At 40.9% G+C, this 26,820-nt stretch overlaps 1 protein-coding gene across 1 annotated transcript; it reads left to right on the top strand.

The window, feature by feature from the left end:
• Nucleotides 1-876: 876 nt before the first annotated feature.
• LOC144266581 (SERTA domain-containing protein 2-like) lies at nt 877-26,008 on the top strand. Its single transcript, XM_077820012.1, has 2 exons — nt 877-1,574; nt 22,631-26,008. Exons 1-2 carry the CDS (start codon nt 877-879, stop codon nt 23,484-23,486), a joined length of 1,554 nt encoding a protein of 517 aa, XP_077676138.1. The 3' UTR covers nt 23,487-26,008.
• Nucleotides 26,009-26,820: the final 812 nt, after the last annotated feature.

The following is a 26,820-nucleotide window of genomic DNA, read 5'->3' as shown; positions in this document are numbered from 1 at the left end:
TGCTACTGTACTTAGGTGAACTGAAAAATGCAATTTTTGTTTTACAGTGCAAATATAAAATGAGCACTGTACACTTTGCATTCTGTGTTGTAACTGAAATTAATATATTTGAAAATGTAGTAAACATCCAAAAATATTTAAAATAAATGGTATTCTGTTGTTCTTTAACAGCGTGATTAATCACGATTCATTTTTTAAATTGTGCGATTAATTGTGATTGATTTTTTTAATTCCGTGACCGCCCTATATATGAATAACAACTTTTCAAACATATCTTCTTGCAAGCCCTGTATTTGTATCTACCCTAGGTTTGTAGCAGCAATAATTTTTCATATTATGACTTTTTAATGTTTTCAGTTTGCCTTTAACAAGGGCGAGCATTTATAACATTGTGGAGCTCTTTTTAGAGGCAGGAGGCTTTTTATGGTGACAGAGGTGCAGCACCAAAAGTAAGTGGAAGGAATGTCCGTTAAACTAGATCTTATGCTGCTGTATTACTGTGGTGCTATTACCTGCTAAAAAAATGCCTGGCGCTGAAAGAGACGCGGAGGGGCCGTAGGTCTAAACGGCACATGGGCTCTTTGGAAAGGAGGGCCTTTGCATTGCCTTTACCAGCGAGGCGTCCAAAAGCCCCCACTCAGGGGCTGCTCTAGCTCACGAACGCTTATGCGCAAATAAATTGGTTCGTCTCTAAGGTGCCACAAGTCCTCCTTTCCTTTTTATAAACTGTTAGTAAGAAGAGGTGGGTGGGTCCTTTTGCCCCTTTGTTTCAGTGTCCCAAGCGATGGGCGGATCTTGAGGCTCACCAACAAATCGGCTGGCTAATGTAGGGGGCAGCAGATCCTTACGGGAAAACGGACGGGGCGCCCCCAAAGAATGGGGCTCACCTACACTCCGCCTGAAATCAGAGGCGCAACAGCCCGCGTGCAGCAGCCGGGGGCGAGCGGCGAGCCGCAGCTGGAGGGTAGAAGTACTGCTCGCCCCCGTGTCGCTGCTGCCTGCTACGCGCAAGGCGCCCAGCTGCCGCGGGGGCTCAGCCGGGCGCTAGAGCTGCCTGGGGACTGCTGGCGGCACAGCCCCGCGCGCCCCCCGCGCGCGCGAGAGAGAGCAGCCGCCTCACACCAGGAGAGAGGCGCGGGCGCGGCTCGCGCTGCGGCGGAACTGCGGCTGCGCCCATTCCAATTGGCCCAAGGGGAGGGGGGAGCCGCCCCCTCTGGCTCCGGCGGCTTTGGGGTTGGTCGCTGCTGTTGGGTCGGCAGAGCCCATCCCCCCAGAGCTAGCCGGCCAGTGAGAAAATGGTTGCTGGGCTGGCTTGAAGAGCCGCTGGCCAATGGGAGCAGGGCTAGCTGCCGGCGGGCGAGGCGCGCGCAGCTGCTCCCCCTCCCCCCCAGGGCTGGCCGCGGTGCTGCGTGCGGAGGGGAGGAGCTGAGGTGGCCCCGGCCCGGCGGGGGTGGCGCTCGCCTCCCCCTGGAAGGCGTCCGAGTCCCAGCCCCGCTGAGGGAGCCCGCCCGGCCGGCTGGGGAGGGCAGAGCAGCCTGCGAAGGAGCGGGCGGCCCCGCTCGCTCTTCTCCCAGGTGAGGGACTGGCTGGAGCGGGGCGACTGAGCAGAGGCCGGGCGCGGGGGAGAGGTGCCGTGCGGGGGGACTTGGAGGGAGGGAGTGGCGGGCTGGGGGGCGGGGGAGGGACCTGGGTGGAGGGCCACGGGGGGGACCTGATCTGTGGGCGGGGAGGACCTGGGTGGATGGCTGCGGGGTGGGGCTGGGACCTGCGGGGGCGGGGGGGCTGGGTGACTGGCTGGCTGCTTGCAGGGACTCGGGCGGGTGGGAACCGGGCTGGCTGCGGGGAGGACCTCTGGGAGGGGACACCTGGCGGGGGATATTCAGTCGGGGCTGGGCTGAAGCGCTCAGATCAGTTATAATGAGCCTGGCTGGAATCTCTGGAAGACGGGGAGGAGAGGAACTTTTCACAGTTCAGGAAGCCCAAGGTTATCTTTGGTTTTACTGCTGCTCATTGCTGCTGGGGGCGGCACGGGCAGCCGATTTCAGGAAGTACCCAACTTGTCTAGTCTCTTTTCACGAAGGCCAGATGGTGGCAGGCTCCCCTGGGCTTTATTATAAATGGTGTATTTGCTACAGTAGCTGTAGGGATGGCGGCAGGGAAGAGACTCTTTCTTGGTCCCTGTCTGTGTGTGCTCTATCATTTGCAATTATTTAGCCTTCTGAAAAATGCTAATTGCAGCCGCTACATAACTGCTTGCACCTTTATCGTATGTTCTCGTGTCTATTTTATAAGCTCCCAAGTTTGCCTCAGTTTCCAGCAGATGGCTCATACTTACTTCTCATCCTAGTCTCTTATATGAATATTGCAAATTTGCTGCACTAACAAGCGTGAGCAATAATTTCTGCTCAAGATAGGGCTGGAACTTATTGAGAGAGGCTGCAGCCATTTAGAATTGAGGTGCCTTCACAGAGCTATATGAGAAGCTTGCATGGTGGCTTTTTCTTTTATATCTGATTCAGCCAAGTGTTAGATCTCTCAATTCTGTGGGCACTAAATTGAGTTCAACTGAGTTGAAATAATATAAAAAAATAGATACTACACTGTTTTTAAGTTAAAAGTGGACCACAAACAAATTAGTACTGAAAGAATGAACATAGAGTTGGAGGGGGACAGAAAAAAGAGGAATATATTTTATAGTCTATAAAACTGGTAACTATTTACAGAATAAGCAGTTAGGTTCCCAGCATATGCTAAAAATGAATGCTTTCTAGTATATAGGCCACTTGTGTTTGATAGTCTTTTTGGTATTTTGTACTGTCTCTCATTGCATACCAGTGTGAAATGAACTAAGAATGGTAAACTGGTGGCTTGGAGCATGAAAATGAGTTGTAGTTAGGGAAAAGATCCTTTTTCCAATTAGCTAATCCTCTTTAAGGTCTGTATGTAAAGACATTAAGATCAATACATCTTGAATTCCAACAGTCTTTCCAACCAGAGATCAAATTTTAAAGGACATTGCATATTTTTCACTTTTGTTAAAAATCACTGTTGCATTATGAAAACTTCTTATTAATCTCAAGTTTGAAACTAAAATCCATTCTGACATGAGTGTGCACACTTGTGTTTCCAGAGTGAAAGACTATAAAGACTATGAGGAGTACTTGTGGCACCTTAGAGACTAATAAATTTATTTGAGCATAAGCTTTCATGAGCAACAGCTCACTTTATCGGATGGATTCCCCATATGTTTCACAAATAGATTTTAAAAAGTAGATCAACTTTCAGGCCTATCAACCATGTTAGTGCTTTTTTAAAACAAAAAAACTAGTCATGCCTTTTAATGTTAAATGCCTACCCAATGTTAAAAACAACTCTCTAGTTGTTTTTAAGCAACCTATTTTAATTTCTTGTCAAGAATGGCACAGACCTTCAAAAAGCCAATTTATGTGTGTAGTAGGGAGTTGTATCTGAATAGTTGTCTTACTGTTGGGTCAAATTGGCAGTCTCAAATGGAGGGTATCCTCCTGCTGGATTATTACTTCTCTTTTTACCAGCTGGTCCTGTGTGGTGAAATTTTGAGGTGGAAAGGCAAACAAACCCATACGTTTTACAGAGCTCTCTGTTGCCAGATGCTAATAAAGTAAGGTGTTCTCTGTTAATAGAATATTAGAACTAATTACTAAGTTAAATGTACTTACAGATAACAAAAATATTGGTTTATGAATAATTAAGTATGATTGTTGAAATGAAGATTTTGAACTGAAAAGCTAGTGCTTGATTACAAAGGAATATGTTTTCAACTACATATAGTGTTGATATTTACTCTAGTGCCGAATTTTCTAAATAGACTTCTGTGGCTAGGTCCAAGTTTGAAGAAACATTACAGCCACAGGCTGAAAAAGCACTCTGCTACCAACAGCACATGGGATTCCAGGGGGGCAGATAGCTGAAGTCAATGGAATTATGACAACTTACATCAGCAGAGGATCTGCTCCCAAGAATAAATGAGACTATCAGAGCACTCAGTTTGTGAACCTCAGTGGAGGCTGAACAATCCCTTTTACTACACCCTCAAGCCTTCGCCTAGTCCACTAGCATCACTTGAACTTCAGCCACCAAGTTGCAGTTTCTGTTGTGCACTGACGAACCGTGCACACTGTGCTCTCTGGATATGATGAAAATGATACTATGTTGTGTGGTGTTTTGCAAATTTATGGCTCAGGTCAGTTCACTGTATTCCCTATGGCCTCATATATACTGAAGATGAGGAAATTTGGGTAATTACTGTGAAAAATATTTTCATTAAACTAAAACTTAAGAAAATCCAAATCTGGATGCCTAATGTCATCTCCCAGTAGATAACAATCAGTTTTGAAAATGTATGTTATCCAAAAAAATTTACTTAAAACTTGGTCTGCCTGTTGTCTTTATGGTCATATTAGAAATCCTCTGAAAGAGAGCAATTTGTTGCAGCATGTTGGATGAGATGATGCAAAATTAATATAGCTGAAACTGGTACTTGGTGGTCAGTTTTCTTTGTCATGTTTAATTATGGAAGGTGATTACCATTTAACATCTGCTGACAAAATATAAATTAGAATTTTAAAGTATGAGCCCAAGGCATCGGATGAACTTAATTTTGACTCTTATATCAATTCAGGTTTTTCAGTTTTATAGTTGTCCTATTAGCACTGACTATCTACAATGTCAGTTTAAGAAAGTTGTCTGAAATTTCATGCCGGTTTGTCTTAGTATATTAAGACTTTTTTTTGTAAAACAATGTCATAGTAATAGAACATTTTTATAATTCTGTCCTAAAGTTGCATCATTCTACTGAAGCGGATGACTTGGGCTGTTATCACAGTTGTATAGTTCAACACCATTTCGGATGAATGCGCTTTAAACAAAATCTAGAATCTTCCTACCTTTCTAGCTCTTGTAAAGGTAATGTTTTTTCTGTGAAATCTTATTTTTACCTGCACGGTTTCTGTTATGCTTGTAGCTAGACTCTTAATATCCAGCTTCTGAATAACTTTTTGTGTTTAAAATCAACAGTCCAAAATGACAGTGGGCTTCTTTATGCTTAGTGGATAGCGTAAAATCTTCAGATTATTTGCTTTGAATAGCATGTTTTATGTGAGGTTTCTGTTCAGTTAAACATTATAGTGTTACAATAAATTGTTTGCATAAGACCCCATTTTTCTGGGTTTTAATAACTAGGGCCCAAATCCTGCAGTGAGCTCCATGGTGCATGCTCGTTGGCTTCAGCTGCAGGAATTGGAGGCCTTATGGGGTAAGTCTACAGTGCAAAAAAATAAAAATAAACTTTCCAGGACTACAGACTCCAGCTCACGCTAGAGCAGTGGCTCTCAACCTTTCCAGACGATGGTACACCTTTCAGGAGTCTGATTTCTTTCGTACCCCCAGGTTTCACCTCACTTAAAAACTACTTGCTTAGAAAATCAGACATCAGAATACAAAAGTATCACAGCACACTTACTGAAAAATTACTTACTTTCTCATTTTTACCATATAAAACAAATAGATTGGAATACAAACATTGTACTTACATGACAGTGGATAATATATAGAGCGGTGTGTGCAAGTCATTGTATGAAATTTTAGTTTGTATTGACTTCCCTAGTGTTTTTGTGTAGCCTGTTGGAAAACTAAGCAAATATGTAGGTGAGTTGATGTACCCCCCGGAACCCTTTACATACCCCTGCTTGAGAATCACTGCCCTAGAGCAGTAAAAATAGCAATGTAGATGTTCCCCCTTGGGCTCAGAAACTCACCCCTCTTGCTTAGTTTCAGAGCCCAAGCTCCAGCATGACTACAAACACGTACACTGCTATTTTTAGCTATGTAATGTGAGCCCAAGTCTGTAGACCCAGGATCTGAGGTTTGTTGTTGTGATTTGTGTTTGGTACTGTGGACATACCTATGTTATGTTATTACTGCGCTCTCTTGTGAGGCAGTATTTCTGATATATGCTGCTCTACCATGAGATCTTGGGTGTGATTAAAAGAATGAATCCCAGTTTGGCCGGATCAAATGTTTTAATGCACTTTAGTGAATTATGTGAAATATTGAAATGTTTCTCCTCATGCATAAGGCCATATGCTTCCTTCTCCACCCCTCCGATCAGTTGCATTTATTTATTTTGGTGGTGGAAACTTCTCTGATTCTCTGCCAAATCCACATACTAGCATTTCATCATTCTGAATAATCTGAATTCTCTTGACAATGGGTTTTCATCTGGATCACTGAAACTTATATGCAGTTTCTGTCTGTGGTTTTACATGTGTGATCACATGCAATAGTTTTGCATCTTCAGTAGATAAGTGACTTGAAGGAGCAGGTTTTTTCCAACTGTTTTCTATCAAGTAAGAAAAACTGGTAATAGGCATTACATCAAATCTGCTGATCTTTTAATTAGTTTGTCAATCCAGCTGTATTTTGCTTTGGTGGAACCACAGTTAAAAAGTTAAAATTTAATTAAACTTTTGCTGCAGTTTCTAGATTTAGTAACTTTTGATCATGTTTGGTTCAGCTGAACTGTTCTGCTATGCCTTAGCTTAAATGACAGCCCTCCCCTTCTTCCTGCTGAAACCCTTCACCCAAAATCTCAGCTGAAATGTAGCTGCTGCAACATTTTATATACTAAGGGTACATACTTGCAGGATTCACATCTGAAAGTGGAATCATACACACAGATGACACAAGTTTGGGCACAACATTTTTAAAAGATGGTTATGTCCTTTTTTTTTTTTTTAAAAAGCCATGCTACCTCATTACACTCTCCTGCAAGTGACTCTAGTGATGGATGTTAGATGCTAAGAGTACTGTATCTTGTTTGTTGCTATAAGCAGTCGCAGAGACATAACACCATGCTGTTTTAGCAGGTAAAAATACAAATCCTGACAGAGCTGCTTCTTTCCCAGAATGAAATACCAAAACTAATAAGGAGCAGTAAGTGAACAGCTGTTCGTTTTCTGTACACAGAAAACTGATTAGCGTTGCTTTACAAAAAATGATTTGTGAGTGACGTACCTTTTAAGTGTAGAAAGTCTTAGCATAATCTTTATTGCTATACTTTTCCTTTTCACCTCTTATTTTTAGATGAAGGTAAAACTTTTCACTTGAGTAGCACTTTCTATCCAAAGGACCTTAGTACTTTACAAACACTAGTTTAGCTTTGTAACACTCCTGTGACAGTCTGAATTATCCTGTGTCTACAGATAGTGAAACTAATGCAGAGAAGTTACGAAATAGAACTGAGGATTCCAAACTCCCAGTCCTGTGCTTTATCAAGGCTGTCATTTCTCCATTTATTTCATTTAGTGCTCTTTAGACTCTTGCTTCTATATTAAAAACATTGTTTGGAAGGTGGATTGTCCTTGTTTGTAGTTTATGAAAATCTTAACAATCTCTTGTTGTTGTGTTTAGATAAGTCCCGCTATTACTATTAAAAGTTATATGAAGCATCTGTCAGTATTTGGGGACCAAAAATATGTCCTGCTCTAAAATCACTTCACATTATCTGTTTCCATTTTTGAGGAGCTATTTCCTTTTGGATTCTAGCTCCAGTAAATAACTTCACTGCACAAGAGCTTAGATTTTTGGAAGTAACAAAGATTCAAGGCTGTATGTGTCAATATTCCTCTTTAAACCATTTCAGACATGCATACCTCCTATTTCATCTCATACCAGTTAGCTAAAATAAAAAGCAAAATGCTTTTAAGTAAGTCTCATTCTGTCCATAAGGCTAGAGTCATAGCTTATCATTTAGTATAATATGTTGAATCCTTCTTGTCTCACCTCATAAAATGACCCAGCCCCGTTGTTAATAGAAACCTGAGTTGAACTGTAAAATCCTCAGGAACCTTGGCTAGCAGGGCACTAGTTGTGATTATCCAATCACGCCTTGCTGTGTTATGTAAGCTATTTTGGGTTGTCAGTGTAAATCCATTCCTAATGTCCAGCCTGGTCACTTCTGTTTTGTCCCTTGATCTCTGCTCCATTAACAACACTAGCTTCTCTACCTCTTTGCTGCTCTTGTCTCTCTTTACGGAGGGGGAAGGGAGGGGGGAGCCATTGCAGGAATACTCAACCGCCAGTTGTCGGGACCTTACTGTGCTAGGTGCTGAGATAGAATGTGGGTAGATGTGCTCCCTTACCCTTGGATGTTTACAGTCTAAGACTGGATGCAACAAGTACATTAGTTAATACATTAAAGATTGTCATGCCCAGATACTACAGTGATGGGAGCCAGAAAAGTACCACATATTGATAGGTAAGTGGCAAATAGTAGGCAGGAAGGAGAAAAGATGAGGGTGACAAGTTCACACAGTTACATATACTAGCTGTATGCACAATTTGGTTCTGAATTATAACTATTTCTAAAAGTCATCTACAACAAACTTCCTTTCTAGATGCCCACTGTTAATTTGCTGACTTACTGTAGGTACCTCTATGTCTCTGTCTCCATATCTCCTTCTATGTTGTTCCTAGTGCTTGGAACACCACTCTTTCAGAATCTATTCAAGCCCTTAACCCTCACCTAATTCAAATTATTGCTAAAATCTCACTTCTCTAGTATTGCCTATGTTAAATGAGTCTTTACAAAAAAGAAGTATGAGAACTTAAACTGGGTCATCATGTAAAATCTCCATAACCTGTGCCCTTTCTTGCCATATCCTCTTGTCTATCAAGTCCGTCACTTACGTTGTAAGTTTGGGGCAGTGAGACTTGTCTTTTAGGTTTTTTATCTTAAGTGCCTCATACAGTCATATGGGCACTCTAAAATCTGACATTTTGAAAGCATATGCCATATCTGAATGAGTCAACAACAAACTATATGCCGTATCTGAATGAGTCAACAACATGATGCAGTTGTGAATAAAGCTAATATAATTCTGGGGTGTATTAGCAGGCGTTTGTATGTAAAACCTGGAGGTAATTGTTCTAATATGCTCAGCACTGCTGAGGCCTCAGTTGGAGTACTGTGTCCAGTTCTGGGTACCATACACCAAGAAAAATGTGTACAGATTGGAGAGAGTCCAGAGGAGAGCAACAAAAACAATAAAAGGCTTAGAAACCTTGCCTATGAGAAAAGGTTTAAAAAAAAAAAAAATTGGCCTGTTGCATCCTGAGGGGGGAAAAAAGATTGAGGGAGGATCTGATCAGTATTCAAATATATTAGGGGCCGTTACAAAGAAGACTGATCAGGTGTTCTCCATATCTACTGAAGGTAGGCCAAGAAGTAAGGGACTTAATCTGCAGCAAGGGAGGTTTAAATTAGATATTAGGCAAACTTTCCAAATGTAAGAGTAGTTAAACTCTGGATTAGGCTTCCAAGAGAGCTTGTGTAATCCCCATCACTAGAAGTTTTTAAGAAGGTATTGGATGAACACCGGTGAGGGAGGGTCTAAGTTTACTTGGATCCTGTGTCAGCATGGGGGGCTGGACCTGATGACTTTTCAGGGTCCCTTCCAGCTCTACGTTTCTGATTTTGACTTTCTTGGTATAGTTATTCTACTTTATTAAGACTTGGAAATAAGAAGGGCAAGCATGAATGTTGTGGCTATTTCCATAAGGTAGTATACCCGACTTAAGCCTGGTCTACATTAGAGTTAGGTTGACATAAGCTGTCTTACGTCAACCTAACTGTGTAAATGTCTATGCTGCAATGTTCCGCCCACCGATTAACTCGCCCGCTACGCCGACCTAATAACTCCACCTCCATGAGAGGGGTAGCGTTTAGGTTGGTGTAGTTAGGTCGACACAGTGTCTGTGTAGACACTGTGTTGCTTACATCGCCTGTTGCTGCCTTTGACAGATGGTGCCCTGTCAGCCCCGGGACTCCGGCTGTTGGCCCAGGGCATTGGGGCTCCGGTTGTCATTGCCCCATAAGGCCCCACTAAAGTTGGTGCAAGTGCTTCTGGTGAGGACACGCACCACCGACGGAAGGAGCGTGGTGTGGACACAAAGGCCTGATTTAATTACTGTGATGGTGTAAGTGGACCTAACTTAAGTAGACTTAATTTTGTAGCATAGATATGCCCTTAAACAGGCATAAGTACAGTAAAGATGATTATAAAAGTAACCCCTCACCTGTGCAGAAAGAAAAGCACCAGGAGATCCAACAAAGCCAAGTCAGATTCTAAAGTCAGAAGGACCCATTGTGATCAGCCAGTCTGACCACCTGCATAATGCAGGCCAAATGCTTCCTTTGAGATTGTGTTCATCAGTATGAAACTGTAACAGCAAATAAATACCAGTTAGCCCCAGTGCTGGGTGTTGTTCATGAGAAGGAAAAGTGTGCACACGTATACAGTAATAAATTCTATAAATTCACTTTCTTGGATGCTTTCTCTCGTTAGAACTGCATGTGGTGCAAGTTTCAAAGTTTAACAGTGTTGCGTACATCTAGTAGGATGTTTTATGAAAGGTGTAGAAAGAGGAAACAAGGAAATGGGCTTGCCCAAGCAGAAGTAATGGGAGATTCTAACTCAATCATTCACTGCTTTCCTCCTGCGGCTGTGTCCAGCTGCGCTTCCTCACCACATGTCAGGAGCAGCTGCTCTGCAGCATCAGTCCCTGTGACAGATGGAGCTGGTGTCTTCCTCTAAAATTGTAGCACTTGTATAATCTGCCACAGGCTTCTCAAGGTTAACATTTGAGAGCCTGGAGTGTTTCTTTTGCATCGCTGCCTGCTCTAACCAGGCTTCCCATTTGGCATTCTTTGCTGATGGTTGATCAGTGACATGCCTCCCTGTCTCCTCCCACTTCCTTCATACTTGAGTACAGTTTAGAATTGTGGCCCATGGTTGCTTTCTCCCAACCCAAAGGGGCAAAATTCCTGTGGAGCTACCATGAGGCTTAAGTGAGAAGCATGCTGCTCAGCCAGCACCTACTCCAGACTGGATCTGTGGATGTGAGCTCCTCTCTGCTTATTGACATGGATGGGGAGTGTTTGGCCCTCTTAACAGTGAAAAGGAAGCTGCTTTTGATTTGTTAATGGTCAAGAAGCAATTAGGCTTTCAAAACTCTTAATGTAAGCTTTCCATGATAAATGACCTATAACTCAATGTTGGTTCACATTGTATGCTAACTTTGGTTAAGTAGATGTGAGGACAGTACCCAAAATACATAAGTGTAGAATTCCCTATTTTTAATTGTTCTGTGTGCATGATGACCAGGGTCTCCAATGGAGACCCTAAATTATTTTCTAAAATGTGTTCTAGTTTTTATAGATTACACTTTCCTTAAACTTAGATAACTTGTCCTTTCGTTTCTAACTGGATAAGTACAAATCTCAGGTTTATGTTGACACAGGCTTAGTCTGTGCTCACTTTGTATATTTACAGTACAATTTTGAAATCGGTACACACACAATCATTTTGCTAGGGCCCTATTTTTGAGTGTTGAGTAGCTTCCTGGAATTAGGCTAAAGCAAGGATACACTTCACAGCAGTTTCCAGAAGCTCCTCCTACAATTCTAGCATGTCCAGTTTGTGCTTCTCTGTTGACCAGATTGTACAATTCTGTCAGCTGTTTGAAAGGACTGACAACTGGAGAGCAGTAACACAGGATTATCTGGGTATGGAATTGATAGAGGTTGGTTCTTTGTCTGTTCCAAAAATTATAGTGGGAAGTGGATTACAAAATTAAACAACGTGGTCATAGTTCCATGCTGTGTAATGGAGCAGTACAAAAAAAAGTACCTGAAAAAAATTACAGTTCTCTTAAACGTTGTTACCCATAGAAACCTGGAGCAGCTGTTAAAAATATACTCTTGTGACAGTTTGACAAATTATTTTATACTAGAAAGTAAAGCAAAAGGCCTGATAAAATGTGGTTTATTTGGTAAGAGGGGCTTCATGTCTTTTGTAGGTCAACATTAGAGTGTATTTGACACAGAATTGAAGTGTAAAATTACAGTAGTATCATGGTTACTAGTGGAAATGTTAGCTGCAGAGTTATAGCAAGCTGCTTTGGTTTTATCATCATCTTTAAAATTTCCATACTTATAAAATTATCTAGCTTCTAAAAACAGACTTGCAGCATTAGTGCAGTTAGGCAGACAGCCACATTAAACAGGCACAGTTAAGGCTGCTGCAAATAAGACTAGGTATTCTAAAAGTCTCACCCCTTCTATGGATTTAGAAATAGATTTGATTAAAAACAAATTTGCTTTGCTCTCAGTCCTCTTCATGTACTAAAGAGTTTTAAGTCTAATGTTTAGAAAGCTACAGTGACTAACTGTATTATTCTTAAACATTTCTAGAACAGCTAGTATTAAAGAGGTAGAACTTATTTTGTTTAGCTATTGTGGGGGGAGCATTAATGCATGTGTGTGTTGGAGTTTTTAGTGTGATAGGCACACTGTGAAATGAAAAGTTAAAACAAACTATATAAAACTGTTTCATGCAACTTTAAGGTTTTTAATGCCCATGTCTCTGAAAGTTTCAGCACCATGAGCTGGAATTTAGCTGAGTGTCTCCTACCTAAAGCGGATAGGTTTGCATTAACTAAAACACCATGTACCTCTCTGAGAGAGAATGTAGGGATTAGCATTTACCTATATTAGTGAAATTGATTAGACATATAAAGGTTCCTGGATTGACAATGAAGCCTAAATATGTATTGCAGAAAAATTACATTAAAATAACTTGAAGGTTGTGAAGTCAAACATTCAAAAGTTAGGAAATGCTAGATTTCGGTTTCCTGTACAACCTTAATTTGGCCCTCTTTTACATATGTATTAAGATACTGTTTTTTTCATTCAGTGTGCAGGATGGATGACGCTCCCTGAATGGGTAAGCTATTCAATATTTTTTTATCCTTGTTCAGCATGTGGTTCCAGGCCTTTTGCTGCACATTATCTAAACCCTGCACTGATTGCAGAATTAGATATTTTCTCATGGCTTTTCTATGACACTCTTAACTGTAGCAGATGGCTGCTTTGCAAACATTAATTAAATTACTTTCACAATGCTCCCATGGGATGGGGTAGTGACATTATTCATAAAATAGATTTCCCCCCCCCCCACAAAGATTGTGCCCCAAATTGCCAGAGTATTCTAATTTTGGTTGTCCAATTTGAGATTATGTAGGCTCTGATTTTTGAGTATTTCACATTATTTTTGCATTTTGTATGTTCAAAGCACATTTTCTATAGACTTGATCTACAGTTAAGAACTCAGCATTTCTGTAAATTGGACTCCAGATGTCTTAAGTTGAGCATCCAGAAAAAGAGAGAGACAATTAATGACCACTTTTAAAAAGTTTGATTTAGGTGATTTGCTCAGTATAGTCTCTAGTCTTGTTCTTTGAAACAACTGAACTATTTTTGTGAAAAACTTCCGCCCAGATAGTTGAAGTTTGGCAAAGTTAAAACCAACTGAAAGCAACATCTTTGTAATGGAAAGTATTAGGCAACTTAACAATAGACAGAACTACTAGCCCCACATGTAACTTAAAACTTCATTTTGAATGGCAAATTTGATTTCCTACAGGAACATCCTATAGTCTGTATTTGTGTATATTGATGTAGGAGTCTCACTTTCATTCCTTTCTCACCTTCCTGGCTTCCCCCCCACTCCTTCCCCATCTGCTCCCCACCCTCAGTTGTTCCTGAGTGCTGCTCCATCTCTTGCATCCTGTTACCTTAGAGGAGACAGCACTCTTCAGTTATGGTCCAGTTCAGCTATGACGCAACACAGAAGATGATGCACATTGTCAATGAATGCCTGCTGACTAGGTTCAGCGGTGGCCTAGAAGAACTGCATCATGCTACTGAAGATGCCATTGCTTGGCTAGACGACTCTGCACACGCTAAATAATGTTATGGTCCAGGCAGATGGATGCATCGGAAGGCCTGCAATATGTTCTGAAAATCTGAGATGGGATCATTCTCTGGGGTGAAGGGGGGCTTTCTTCCTGCCATCCCCCTCTACCCAGAAATCTAGCAGCAGGTTGTCTTAATGGAAAATGTGTGGTAATGGACTGTCTGCTAAAGTAGTCAGCTGGACTACTGCTGGTTGTACGCAGTACTCACATGAAAGGGAAGTTGGGAGGCCTTCTGCCTTGTGCTGGGCTTGGATCCTTGCGTGGTAAGGATCTGGCATTAATCTGCCAGTGGATTTCTAATTTGATTGTTTAACGTTCTGTGTTTTTGTGTTGTCTGGGAGTAAACCCTTTCCAGTTGTATGGGCAAAACCAGGTCCAGGCTTTACCAATGTCTTCAGCAGAAACTGAAGTCCTTTAGTTTTTCTTTTCTCAGAACTGCATATTATAGCTGAGTGTTAGCCACGCTGTGTTCTCTCTACAGTAATCAGTTGTCCCTGCAACCGAGTAGAAAAAATACGCTTAACTCAAATATAGAACTGCTTGGTTTTTTTTTAATGTATATAGTAGTAGGACTGGTTAATATCTAGGCATTGTTGTTTTGAGCCACTTCATAGAATCATAAAGTATAGGACTGGAAGGGGCCTCAGTAGATCACCTAGTCCAGTCCCCTGCACTCAAGGCAGGACTAAGTAATAATTAGACCATTCCAGAAAGGTGTTTAGAGGTTTTTAAGAACAGTTAGACCAGGGTTTCTCAAAGTGGGGTCCATGGACTCCAGGGGATCCATGAGTCATGTCCAGGGCCATTGGCCCTGCTGATCAACTCCTCCCCCTCCCTCCTAGCGCCTCCTGCACACTGCTGAACAGCTGTTCCACAGTGTACAGGAGGCACAAGAAGGGAAGGGGAGGAGCGGGGACGGGGCACGTTTAAGGAAGGGTGTGGGAAGAGGAGGGGCTGGGGTGGAGCAGGGACAGGAAGAGGTAGGATTCTACCACCCCCCTAGGTAATTTGTTCCAGTGCTTAAAAATTCCTGTCAGGGTTTTTTCCTAATGTCCAACCTAAACCTCCCTTGCTGCAATTTAAGCCCATTGCTTCTTGTCCTACCCTCAGAATTTAAGGAGAAGAATTTTTCTCCCTCCTCCCTGTAAAAAACCTTTTATGTACTTGAAAACTGTGATCATGCCACCTGCCTCCTCCCCCCGTCTTCTCCAGACTAAACAAACCCAGTTTTTTCAATCTTTCCTCATAGGTCATGTTGTCTAGACCTTGAGTCATTTTTGTTGCTCTTCCCTGGACTTTCTCCAATTTGTCCCACATCTTTCCTGAAATGTGGTGCCCAGAAGTGGACACACTATTCCTGCTGAGGCCTTAGCATGAAATAGAGTGGAAGAATTACTTCTAGTGTCTTGCTTACAACACTCCTGCTAATACATCCCAGAATGATGTTGGCTTTGTTTTGCCACACTGTTACTGTTGACTCACATTTAGCTTGTGATCCACTATAATCCCCAGATCCCTTTCTGCAGTACTCCTTCCTAGGTGTCATTTCCCTTTTTTTGTGTGCAATTGATTGTTCTTTCCTAAGTGGAGTACTTTGCATTTGTCCTTATAGAATTTCATCCTCTTTACTTCAGACCATTTCTCCAGTTTGTCCAGATCATCTTGAATTTTAATCCTATCCTCGAAAACACTTGCAACTCCTCCCAACTTGGTACTGTCCTCAAACTTTATAAATGTACTCTCTATGCCATTATCTAAATCATTTATGAATATATTGAACAGAACTGGACCCAAGAACAATCCCTGTGGGATCCCACTCAGTATGCCCTTCCAGTTTGACTGTGGTGATTACTCCCTGGGAATGGTTTTCCAATGAGTTATGCACCCACCTTATAGTAGCTCCATCTAGGCTATATTCCCTAATTTGTTTGAGAAGGTCATGTGAGACAGTATCAGAAGCCTTACTAAAGTGAAGATATACCATATCTACTGCTTCCCCCCTATCCGCAAGGCTTGTTACCTTGTCAAAGAAAGCTATTAGGTAAAGCTATTAAGACTGTAACTGTCCCATGCACTTCACATTTTTTATTTTCCTTTTGCAGGTCTTAAGATGATGCACCAACAGTGACTATAAAAAGTAAAAAAATAACTAATATCCAGCATCAAAGGGGCTTCCTTGAATATCTGCTGTTAACATTTCAAACCTCTTCCCACCCTAATCTGTGTTGATGTAGGCATTGAATATTGATTTTTTGATTTACAATTAATTGACTATTCTTATCTATTGTTAGGGAGTAGCATTTACAAATTCCCATACCTTACCAAAAAAGTCTAAAGGATGGGCAAGTCACATCTGACTGATTTATTTATAGTATGCAGAGTTGTTGTAGCTGTGTCAGTCCCAGGATGTTAGAGACACAAAGTGTGTGAGGTGAGAGACAAGCTTTTCAGCTACACACAGCTCTTCCTCAGGTCTGGGAAAGGTACTTAAGGTATCACAGCTAAATACAAGATTGAACAGATAGTTTAGCATAAGTAGTAAACACATATTCTGAGGATCATTCCAGGTGAAATGTCCAAACACTGCACCATTAACAGCCTCCCTCGGAACACCATCCATGCCACTATGCATTTCACTTTCCTATACACCTACATCCCCCATAATGACTGCATAGCTGTCTGCCTCAAATATTTACAAGACAGTGGACAACCCTCAGGTATCCACTACATTGTTTTGCCAAACTCATCCATTTCATGCTCAGCCATAACAATTTTACATTCAACAACGAACACTTTTGTCTAACAATTGGAACAACCATAGGTGCTAGCATGGCTCCCCAGTATGCCATCCTCCTCATGGGACCTTGAAGAAGAATTTCTGGGTAAATGCACCACAGAACCAGGGATATTCTGAGGACACCTCAATGATATTTTTCGTCCTCTGGACAGATTACTTAAAATTCCTTCTAATTCCCACCACAATTTCAACCACCACCACCCATCCATTAAACTGTCTCTGGTATGCTCCCACACTAACATCAAATTCCTAGACACCACAATCAGCTTCAACAATGGAACCCTACAGACAACTACATACAAGAAACCCATGGATCAGTACACCTATCTTCATAGATACAGTAACTACCCCAAATGCACCAAGAAATTTGTTATCTACAGCCAGGCATCCAGATACCACAAAATATGCTCTGAGGAGAAAGTTCAGAATACACATTAGCGCACTCAAAACCACTTTGACCAAACAAGGACACTCCGCCAGAAAAGTAGCTCACATCATGGAACAGGGCACCCAAATACTCCAAGAGAACCGGCTTCAATACAGAAATAAAACCCCCTCTGACCACACAACCCTAGTCGTCACCTACCACTCAACACTGGAACCCATCTCGGGTATCATCAAACTACTACCACCCATACTCAATGGAGACCCCATCCTGAAATAAATCTTCCCTGAACCCCTTTTTCTGGCCTTCATACAACCCCCCGACCTCTCCAAGATCATCATCGGAAGCAGGCTCCCCACAGACCAGGACACACCAACTCAAAGCGGCATCAGGCCCTGTTAGAACAACAGACACAAAACTTGCAGACATACCTCCACTTCTACAATGATCAACAACTCTCCACAACACACCTTCCAAGAGGCATGTGTAGGACCCATGGATATCACAACACGTGGTGTACCTCATCCAGTGCACTAAAGGCCCCAATAACAACTGTGTGGGTGAAACCAGACAATCCTATACTGTTAAATGAATTCTCATAGGAACATAATAAAAGACAGGTCCGGTATAGAGAGATCGCTTTGTGAGATGGTGTTCCTATCTGTCCTCATCATCAAAAGAAACCTGCACAACACTTTCAAAAGATGAATTTCAGCTCCCAGGTTCATAACTTGTGCTAGACGCTAAAAATCATGGGCTGAATAATGACCAGATTTATGGCTTATTACAACAATCGTAACCCACTAACTGCCCTTTTTGTCTTATGACTACAAGGGTATTAATGGGCTACTTCACCTTGAGTGGTCTCTTAGAATATGTGCTAACTACATATACTAAACTATTTGTTTGATCTTGTATTTAGCTGTGACACTGTACCTTTCCCAGACCTGCTCTGCATAGCTGTAAAGCCCCCCCCCCCCCCCAACAGAAGTTGGTCCAATAAAAGATATTACCTCACCCACCTTGTCTCTGATTTATTTGCAGGCATTTCTGTGGTGTTGTCTGCCACAGTTTGACTCTCCATTTGCGTGCTGTAAATGTGAGAAATTGTCTGTTTATAGCAAAATGTGCTGTTTATAAATTTTATAGTTAGTGTTATGTTGAGACTTCCATTATAAAACATTACCTCCCTTTTTAGCTTTCTGAAAATCTTTAGATACAATTTTCTGTATGTGTTCTCAGGCTGTAGGTGAATTTGGGGAGAGGGGACTGAAGGAGAGAGTATGGAGCAAAATCTATTCACTTTTTGAGATGAAAGGGTAGAGGGAGGACTTTTCTGGTGTAAGATTTTATGAAGTGTACTCGCTGCTGAATTTCTCAAGCTGAAACTTTGCAATTAGTTCTTACCAAGGACTACTGCATGTTCTCTTCCCCCACCCTCCCCCCAAAAATGGAAAAGTAACTTTTTTACATATGCAGTACAAAATTCCTAGTATGTTTAGAGCTATGAGGCTGAAATAGTCCAGCGTACAAAGTTTACTTTCCCCTTCAAGTAAAAAGTAATTTAACAGTGAGGGGTAACTAACCAGAGGAACAATTTATCAAGGGTTGTGGTGGATTCCAGATCACTGGCAATCTTTAAACCAAGATTGGATTTTTTTCTAAGATATTCTCTAGGCATCACTTCAGGGAAGTTTTCTGGCTGGTGTTATTCAGGAGATCAGAAGAGATTATCACAGTGGTCCCTTCTGGCTTTGGAATCTATAAATCTGTGAAAAATCTGTTTTGAGAAGTAAGAACAGATCCAGGAATTTGTGGGGTTTCATATAAATGTTGGCAGTTATGGAACAGTTTTGAGAGGAAGACTGAATTCTGGGTGCTGTGTGTAGGTGGGCTGTTTGGGGTGGGGAGGGGGGAAGAGCTGCATACCTACACTGTGGAGCAGTGTTTTCTCTAATTTTTCCCACCCATGTGCGGAATGAATTTTATGTGCACCACTATAGCCAATCGGTCGGTGCACATAACAAAACTCATATGGTGGGGGTGCGGCCAAGGGGTTCAGAGTGTGGGAGGGGGCTTAGGACTGGGGCAGAGGGTTGGCGGGGAGGGCCTCTGGGATGGGGCATGGGATGAGGGGTGCAGGAGGGTGCTCTGGGGCTACGCCGGGGTGAGAACTTCTCCCTAGCGCTCTCTTCCCTACAGCAGTGGGGGTGAAGGGGAAGAGAGAGAGAGGCGCCTCTCCCTGCTGTGGCAGCTCCAGGGCAAGGGCCACAGGATAGGCGCCCCTCCCCCAGCCCCTGCAGGTCCAGGGTGGAGCCAAGCCATGGGAGGGACACCTGGGCTGCAGCATAGTTGGGGCTGGAGGGCTGCAGCGGTAGGTTGGGGGCTGGGTTAAGTTGGGGAGAGGGGCACCCCAGCTGCAGCAGGTCCCCGGGCAGGTTCCCTTGAGTGTTTGCATGCTAAATATGGGTGGGTTCCCTGAGCGATAAATAGGCTGCTGCGTGGCCCAGCAGCATGTAGGGAACTTAGCTGGGGAGTCCAAGATGGATACCTCTGTTTTCAAGGCCTTAACATCTGTGGGATCATCTACAAGCGAGAGCCCACAGGAGCCTGCAGTTGTCATCTCTGGTGCCATGCAATTCCACTTACCTTCTCTAGTAAGGTCACTGAGAAGCAGCAGGCTTGTTTTTCCCCCTTAAGGGTCTTCAATAAGCTTCTACATGCTCTATTTCCATTTGGGAATGAAACTGCATGATGCGTTCTACTCCCCACTTAGTTCATTAAGTGAGACTGTAGGCTTCTCGTTTGTTTTTTGTTCTTGGAGTTAAAGAGTAGTCTGGAGTGTTGAAGTCCCCAGAAAAGTTGTTTAACCATAAATCAAAATCCCTCACTGTTTGGTGCAGTGACTGGCAGGATTCTTGACCAGCAATGGAAAGGGGCTGTCCTGCAGCCAAATTCCCTTGCCTGGCATATCTGGACCCCTTCACTGCTGCCTTTTCACTGCCTGTACTTTTAAATTGTCTGACTATTTAGTCGCATCCACACATAAATGGCTTGAAATCCCTGGTGTAATATCTTAAGGCAACATAAGTGCTGACAACATCCATTGAGAAGTTTGCATTTATGAAGGAATTTAAACACATTTAAGCCCTTTGGGCTCACTGGTGCTTACTGGCATACATTAAATGGGGTGCACTTCACATGTACATATGTAGGGAGCACATCTACATATGAACACTGACTGAAATGTTGTAGCCATGTCAGTCCCAGGATACTAGAGCTTACACAGAGCTCTTCTTCGGGTCTGGGCTGAAGAATAGCTATGTGTAAGCTCGAAAGCTAGTCTCTCACCAACAGAAGCAGGGCCAATAAAAAACATTGCCTCACCCACCTTGTGTCTCAAACACTGACTGAATACGGTTTTCTATTGTGGGAGTGTAGTAGCTAATTTTCTATTCCTCGCAACTTTATTATATTACCCTACCTAGTGGCTGATCTACTCAGTGAGACCTACTACCTGTATGTGCTAAGTCTCAAAATCCATCTTGTAAGTTTCATGGCACAGGGAGGGACTGTGCTGAACTCAACTGGGGCAGCTGTGTGTTCCAGTTGGGAGAGGAGGGGAATTCAGGAAAGGAAATTTCTGCTTGCAAGGTATATTTTTAGAAAGTTCTGACCATATAAAAATAAAGGTTAATGAAACCTGTTTAGCAATTTTTACTATATTGTCCACTAACAAGTAAATAATATAATGCAAATTCTGAAATATTCCATATAGCTAGGGCAGTTATAATAATGAACCTCTGTTTACTTGGCAGGATAGCTGTGACCCTTTTTCCTATCTTTATTGAATTCCTCTATAATTCTGTCTTTCTAGCTTGAAAGGGTTGTGAGCTCTATTCCAAAATACTTGGCCTAGTAAGCCTACAAAATCTTCAATTAAGAAGTTCTGCAGCTATAAAAAGCTTCAATAGGTTGGATTTGATTTAAATCACTAGTCAGGAAGACCCTCTATTTAATCATGGTTTTCTACGTAAAAGTGCATTCTTGTTGGTTGGTATAACCTTAATACATAGAATCATAGAATATCAGGGTTGGAAGGGACCCCTGAAGGTCATCTAGTCCAACCCCCTGCTCGAAGCAGGACCAATTCCCAGTTAAATCATCCCAGCCAGGGCTTTGTCAAGCCTGACCTTAAAAACTTCCAAGGAAGGAGATTCCACCACCTCCCTAGGCAACGCATTCCAGTGTTTCACCGCCCTCTTAGTGAAAAAGTTTTTCCTAATATCCAATCTAAACCTCCCCCACTGCAACTTGAGACATATTCTTCACAACTCAGAGGTAGATGTAGGTTTCATTTTTAGAAGGTACACACTATACATTTTTAAACAGTAATTTATTTTGAAAACTTTTCAGATTTAGTTTTACAGCTATATCAGAAAGTGAATGATTGGTTTTCATTTACCAAAGGTAATTGAAGCAGATAGTTCACCTCCCAATGACTTCATAAATATCTCCCATTCAGCAGGTTAATCATTAATATTTGGAGGATTTTCCTTCCAGGCTGTATTAGGAGGAGAACATCACCAGACAGGCATTTAAATTGTTTTATTTAACTAAAACAACAATGTTAAGCATTGTGGATTTTTTCTTCAACAGCAAACCTATAATAGTTTTAAAAAACAAGCATATGTTCCTCTCTTCTCACATTTATCTCTGGACTTTCTCCTTGTCCAGATCTATTCCACCCCAAAAACCTTCTGTTCACTGAACGTTTTGAAACTTTGCACTTTTAGAGAGAGGTAAGGGATTGACTCTATTGTCCGGCTGCAAATTTGTGTACAGAGTTGAGATCTGTCATTTCTCACCTTTATATATTTTAAAAACACTTTTGCTGTTAACAAGCATGTTACCTCTGGAGACACACACCCACAGTTTGAGAACTGCAAAACTAAGCATCTCTGATGGTATCTTCTAGACTGAGCACTGAGTCCCACTGGGTAGATAGAAAGATTAACCTAAATAATCTATACAGAAGCCTGTGGAACCCCTAATCCATGAACTATTGGAACTCATTTACAAAACTTTTCTTAAGCATTACATGAATATATTATCTCATACTATAGAATTCGAATTTATAATCCCTATTTCCTCAAAAAGCATTTTATCCAAAAAACTTGGGGGGTTTGGGTTTTTTTTAAATTAACTTTTATCCATCCTGAGCTTCAGTATGGTCCTGTTGATGTAATTTTTTGTAGTTTTCACTATTGTTAAATACAATTTACATCTCATGATTAAATAGCTGAAATTTTTTTTTCTCCAATCTAAAATTGTAAGGATTATTAGGGAATCTAGTTGGGAAAACAGTACATCTTTCTCAATAGAAATAAAAACGTCTGGCGAAGAGAGGGTATGCTCCCTTTTTAATAGCTATGTGTGATCAGCTCTCATTAGCATTGATTAATTTAGATAAACTGTCTCCGTTATCCCCACTGCCCACTGTTAGGGATGTAGCTTTTGCAAAAGTGTGGTGTTTTCCAATGATGCTTAATTAAAAGTATAAAAGATTGACTAGAATTTTTCTTTTGCAGGTTCATGTTGGGGAGAGGCCTAAAACGCAAGCTGAGTGACTATGAGGAGAACGTGGCTGGTCTCTCAAGTGCCTTTGATTCCAGTCGAAATCTGCCCTATCCACTTAAGAGGCAGTTAGTGCTGAATATGTGCCTCACTAAACTACAAACTTACAAAATGCTGGTGGAACCAAACTTACACCGTTCTGTGCTCATAGCCAACACAGTAAGGCAAATTCAGGAGGAAATGAGACAAGAGAGTAGCCAGCAGCCAATTAATGTATGCAATGGCATTGCTCCCAATCCTCACAGCTACCCAGGAATTGATTCATCTGGAATTTCTTTACATTTGCCTTCAGGTAGTAACCAGCAAGAGTCTAACTGTTGTAACTCGTGGTCTGCAGAAGGCCCAATTGAAAATAGCCTGCTGATGGTTTCAGATGATGACATGTCATCTGCCATTTCATCTATTCTGAAGGATTTGGACTTCATGGAAGATATAAGTCCACCTACTTCTTTGGTTCCAGCTGGAGATGATGAGCCGAAGTCTCCAGAAAACACATGTCTAAAACTAGAAGATGATAGACAAGATTTGAAGGGAGCAGAATGTGTATTTGGTTCCTTTGAAATTTCGAATTCAACCAGTTACTTAAAAGATTTGGCTATAGATGACATCTTTGAAGATATTGACACTTCAATGTATGATTCAGACTTCTGCTCTCCCCCACTAATGGCACCTAGACCACCTTCTGCTGCTACAGAAGAAACATTGAAAACCTTCCCATCTTGCAATTCTTCCTCAGCAAACAATATTCCAATATGTAGAACAGATTTGAGTGAGTTGGACCATATCATGGAAATTCTTGTTGGATCTTGATATTTATTTTTTTTTTAACCAAAGATACTTTCCGTACTGCCACTTAACATTGGTTTGAGGATAAAGCCACTGGCTGGGAAAGCTGCAAGGAATTTCTTTTAAAACAAAACACAATTGTCCACAAGTAGTTCTTAAAATGTCTCAGTTAAAATCAAAAAAGTGGCAGTTTTTAAAATGAAATTATTTATTTGAGAAATTGTGCAATCATCTTTTTCCTTCTGGGGGTGCATGTGTGTGTATTGACATAAAAACATGCACATATCCTTACCCGCCACCCCTCACCCCCTTTGAATAAATGTTTATGTGCAATTTTTAATTTCAGAAGAATTTACATACAAAGTGAATTTCATATGGGAGTCTCTTATGAAGCCTAGATTTTATTTTTAATATTAAAATACATGTCAAGTTGGCATACATTGGAGTTGCATATTTTGATTGTGCAAATCCATCAGCATTACTAGAGATATAGGTATATTTTAAAAATATTAAAACAAATGTCACTTCCATTTGGTTGGAAAAGCAGACTCAAGACACTTGTCAGTGAAGTATCTTGCATTTTCTAAAGCATTCAAAACTATTTATTTTTGTAAATTTTATAGTCTTTCTACATTTTACTACGTTATTTCATCATAGTACAAATATAATGTATTTCTAGCTGGATGTGACTAGTACTACCTCTATAAGCTGAAATGCTTTGACTCTTTCCAGTGCTTTGTCTAAGATTGCAGGTTGTTTCTCTTTTCCTTTTTGTTTCTCAATGATATTTTTCTGGTGGGGTGGGGGGGACATTTTTTAATTCATTAATTAGATCCTTTGTTTGACAGTGATCTAGCTGATTTGTGAAATTAAGAGTATTAAATGTTTAAAATTTCTACAAGTATTTGCAAATGTAATTTATGTATATTGTCCAATTTAACATTTTGTCAGTATTATGTGCTTAGATTTTAAATCTTGGCATTCTTTAAATTAGCATTTACTGTACAGATAGCTTTTTGTTCTGTTTGGAGAATGCCATGTCTTCAGTCCTGTTTTCACTACAAAGCTTTTTTTAATGTGCAATAATACTTACAGATACACATTTGCACAGATGATGCAGAAAGAAATGCTTTAAATTTAAATTTGTAAAGTAGCACGTTGGGAAAGGTACTTGAAGAGCCAGTGTCTCTGTATCCTTTTAAGAAATGAGTTGAGCATTTCTTATAGTACTAACATTTACTGTTTTGAATACTCCTGAAATGTTCTTGTAAATGTGGTGAGTCACTGCTGATGACTTAAGTACTGTCTTGTGAAAGCTCGGGGGTCAGCTCATTCCGATGCAGTTGCAGGACTGGGGCCTAAGTGTGCTGAAAGAATTTCTGTTTCAGATATGCAACAGAAGGGTTTGGTGGGTTTTTCTTTAAATTATTAATTGAAGATGAGGTTTGTAGTGAGAACTGTTTCTCCATGTGATAGTGGGAAATAATTTTTCCCTCAGACTGGGGTCTTCATTAACTTCTGGAGTTGCTTTCTAAAGTACACAACGCTTGTTTTCTCTTGAAACTGTAAAACTGTTTCAATATAGCTGTTAACGCTGCAGTATATTTAGGACAAAAAAAGTTTGTAGAGAGCTTTAAAAGCATCTATAGTTCATTTCACAGTGTCGCCATTTCCCATGTCATTCCCTTTTTCAGCCAGTAGCAGAAGTGTAGCAGCAATAATGTCTCCATTTTGGATAAAGATAATTTTCGCTCATTTTTTTTAGTATGAACTCGCTCATGTTCACTTCAGTGTCTTTTGCTCAGAGCACTGCTTAGCTCTCCCCTAACACCACTCAGTGTTTTTAAAAGATGTTTGCTTTTGTTCCATTTGTTCTTTAACTTTTTTGTGGGTGCAGTATCTGAAAAGAATATGAAGAGCAAGAAAATGTGCCCTAAGTGTTGCATCTCAAAAACAAGGGGTGAAGTCCTGGTCTTGCAGAACAATGGGAGTTTTGCCGTTAACTTCAGATGGGCCAGTATTTCACCTGGGATTTTTAGTCTTAAATACGCTGCAGCGTCGGTTATCCTATGCTAAGATCTCCATTTCAGACCATGTGAGTTCCTCGGTTAGTCTGTCCCTCAAAACTGTGCAAACCCAGTTTAGGTCACATTCTTTCAGCCATCTGGATTGACAATTGAAGGGTATAAATATATGCGCTCAATGTTAATGGTTCTTATAATCTAGAAATTCTGATGGTATAAAACATTCTAAATCGTTGGATAAGGGATCAGTTTGAAAAATGTATAAACAGCTACTGAGAAGGTACAGCTTCAGAATGTACACAGACTGTATTTTGTATAGACTACTCTGGCTTTTCCTCAATCTCTACTTTTGTATGTAAAGATATGCCTCAATAAATCCTTGAAATATTCCGCACTGTGATGAAGCAGAATTGTGGTTAAAGATATTTTTAATTTTGGTCACAGAAATAAAAATTGTATCTAATTTCTTGTTTGCATTTGCAAATGTGGAATTTGACAGTGCAGTAAATACCACCTTTTTGATTAGTATTGCATTCATATCATGTAGCAAATCGTTAACTTTAATATGTTCCCACCATATTCACCACCCTGCTCTGCAGAAACTTAAGATGTTGGGGGGAATTAACCTCACATGCAATTGCTGTAAACTAACTTTTTAATACACTTCTTGGTAATTCATACAAATTGTTGCATACAGTGGATGAAACTTCTCTTTCTGTTGGTCACAGAGCTCTTGCCACTAAACTGTAATTCTTAACTGGTTGCTTAGTATTCCAGTGCTAAAACCATAAACTGATATGTAATGCTTTGTGGGGGGTGATATGGTATTTTGTGTAAAAGGAAAGTGTTTTCATTTTTAATTATGCACAAGTTAATTTTAATTCAGTGTAAAATAAAATCAGAGTCTAGATAGTGAGGTCTATGTAGGTGTTTAGGAAAAAATGCAGTAACTTTTCAATTTAGACATAATTTCAAGAAGTTTCCAGTATGAGTGTAACGAATTTACTGACCTTGCCAGTATTTTCTTCATTGAACTAATGAAGATGCAAAATAAATGCTTTCCTAACAGGCTGCTTTTGGGAATCAGTTTAATAAGCAAACTTGCATATCTCTTCACACCCAGACCCCATCTCTCTAAAGCCACTTCTCTACAGAACAGTGGTAGTGAGGCATGGCAATTTCTCCCAAGTCAGTGTGCTGGGAAAAGTCTCACTGCTGTTGATAGTCAAACATCACTTTCCTACAAGTATGAAATGTAGTTTCCCCTGTCTACACAAGAGTACAGCAGTTTTCAACTTTGTTTGCAGGAAACAAGGTCAGATGCAGTTTTCTTG

Source organism: Eretmochelys imbricata, chromosome 6 (genome assembly GCF_965152235.1).
Source record: "Eretmochelys imbricata isolate rEreImb1 chromosome 6, rEreImb1.hap1, whole genome shotgun sequence".
In the NCBI taxonomy this organism is placed as follows: Eukaryota; Metazoa; Chordata; order Testudines; family Cheloniidae; genus Eretmochelys; species Eretmochelys imbricata.
This window is presented reverse-complemented; position numbering and strand designations above follow the sequence as displayed.